The sequence below is a fragment of the Arachis ipaensis genome, chromosome B01 (assembly GCF_000816755.2).
Source record: "Arachis ipaensis cultivar K30076 chromosome B01, Araip1.1, whole genome shotgun sequence".
NCBI lineage: Eukaryota > Viridiplantae > Streptophyta > Magnoliopsida > Fabales > Fabaceae > Arachis > Arachis ipaensis.
In genome coordinates this window covers 125,769,082-125,771,633 of record NC_029785.2, presented here as the reverse complement: position 1 = coordinate 125,771,633, position 2,552 = coordinate 125,769,082, and the positions used below count along the sequence as shown (strand labels likewise).

General features: G+C 31.6%; 1 protein-coding gene across 1 annotated transcript in view; it reads left to right on the top strand.

Annotated features, from left to right (window-relative positions):
* Window positions 1–2,323, top strand: part of LOC107619694 (tonoplast dicarboxylate transporter) — a gene marked incomplete in the record, with an annotated part of 4,691 nt that extends 2,368 nt beyond the window's left edge. Inside the window, 4 exon segments of the mRNA XM_016321991.2 lie at window positions 1,094–1,137; window positions 1,252–1,347; window positions 1,551–2,064; window positions 2,140–2,323. Coding sequence (XP_016177477.1) covers window positions 1,094–1,137; window positions 1,252–1,347; window positions 1,551–2,064; window positions 2,140–2,165 — 680 coding nt within the window.

The window sequence follows — 2,552 nt, the reverse complement described above, 5'->3', positions numbered from 1 at the left end:
TTTGTTATTAATATATGAGTTAAAATTGTTTGCTGAATTACTAAATTAAAAAAATTAAGTTAATAGTTAAACGATAATTTTAGAAAAACAAAAAAAAAAGTCAGAATTTGTCTTATTTAGTATTTATTAATTGTCACAATAATTAATAAATGTTAAATAAGGTAAGTTATGACTATTTTTTATTAAACATTTCCCGATAGTTAAATGGGCAAAATAAATTCTAATGACTTCAATATTTCTCTTAGAAAAAATACGGGCAAAATGGAAGCAGGCAGAGGAAAAGTTTGGCTAATATTTGTTCACTTTTGAGTTTTTGTGCTTGTTATGGATTGTGTCGTTTTGTCTGTGTTATACAGCAGAAGCTCATTCAGGGTAGGTAGTTCCCTTTTATATTGCCGCATGAAACAAATTGGGTCCTTGTGTTGTCCACTGTCAACCTCAATAGTGACATTTTACGAAGTTGCAGCACCTTGTATTTTCTTACACAAACTGCTAACACCTTATGATTTTGTTATAAATGTATTTACCAGTGTAAAGTAATATAATCCTATTCATCTAATTTTTACTAGAATTTAATCTGATGTTTTTATAAATTTTTAAAATCGTGTATAATATAAGAGATTATATTAAAGATAATCTTGATTAAATTTTGCTTGTTTGAGTGTACTTAAATAATAATTTTTTTTTAAAAATTATACAAAAAAATAATTAAAAAATAATTTTTTTTAAAACTCACCCAAATAAACTCAAAATAAGGTATCTTTTTAAATAGCATTGCATGGTGAGATTAATAAAGGAAAAATAAGAAATTAAATAAGAAGCGGTTGAAAAGGATAATTCGGAATGGACTTATACGGAATGGCCTGTCCCTTTGAAATTGGCAACAGAGTGTGTACAATTGTTTTGAGTTATACGATGCCTGGGCCTAAAATAATATCTGAACACTATTTTATCATATTACCAAGAAAAAAAAAAAGAAGCCGAATCACTTGGATAATTTCCCCCCCTGAAAATATCGATTTTAATTTAACCATTAGATCCAATACGGGTACTACTAAGGTATGCAGTTCTAATTTCAACTTGGTATTTACAGGTCCGATGTCTTTTGCTGAGAAGATGGTGTTGTCTGTGTTTGGGGTGTGTATGCATGCCTAGACACAATTTTAAATTTTTCAAATATTATTGAGCATGAGAAACTTTCGATTTCATTATTATTGGAACCATTAATAAGCTTTTTTGTGAATAATGCAGTTGCTGGTAATATTATGGATGACAAGAAGAATCACAGATGACATTCCCGGTTGGGGAGAGCTCTTCAATGGTCGTGTTGGTGATGGAAGTGTCAGTGTATGTATTCTTTATCCCTTACAGCTTTTCAATTTTAATGTTATATTATATTTATATATGTACTTCAAAATTTTAATGTTATTATATATCTACTAGATTGAATATTTCTATTTAAAACTTTTGGGACAGATAATTCATAAATATCGTATAGAAAACAGAATGGATTAATTTTTTTACTTTGTATATATAACAATATAATGTAGGTTGTGGCGGCTGTATTATTGTTCATAATCCCAAACATGAAACAAAAGGGAGAAAAGCTAATGGATTGGAACGAATGCAAGAAGTTACCATGGAACCTGATTTTGCTTCTTGGAGCTGGGTTTGCCATAGCTGATGGAGTCCAATCTAGTGGCCTAGCAGATGTGCTATCCAGAGCCTTAGATTTCTTGGAGAACACGCCATACTTGGCCATTGTTCCTGCAGTTACCCTGATCAGTAGCATTATTACAGAGTTCATAGCCTCCAATGATGCCACTGCCACGCTCCTTCTACCACTTATGTATCACGTGGCGAGAACCATGCATGTGCATCCCCTTATTCTTATGGTCCCTGGCGCACTGGCAACTGAGTTTGCTTTCTTGCTTCCAACATCAACTCCTTCAAATGTAGTTGGATTTGCCACTGGCCACATTGACATCATAGACATGCTCAAAGTTGGTCTACCACTTAAGTTTGCTGGGATAGCTGTTCTCTCAATTTTGATGCCAACACTAGGTACATATCTTTTTTGGTGATTTCAGTCTCATTATTGATATAAAGGATTCTGATGTCTAACATTTTGTGTTGCAGGAGCTATGGTTTTTAGAACAAATTAATTTACAATATTAAGATGATGACAAATACAAACTCCATCACGGAGGAAAACATTTTATCACTACTCTGTTGTAATCCTTTTCTCCACAATTTAATGAAAGGGGATTGTACTGATTTATAAATTTGGAACTGCATATATAAAAATAAGATTTGTTGTTTAGATCATGGAGTAACTTATACTTTAAGATGAACTGAATTGTTCATAAGTTTTGAGTTGTAAGGCATGGCACCCGTTCAAGGGAATCGTAGTTTCGGTCCAATTCCAAAACATTCCGGAGACACATTGAACCTTATAGGAGTATGGCTAAGACTTAAGTTTGGTAAAAAATTTATTTTGTGAAAATAATTTATTAAAACTAATAACTTTTTAAAAGATAATTTTTAAAATA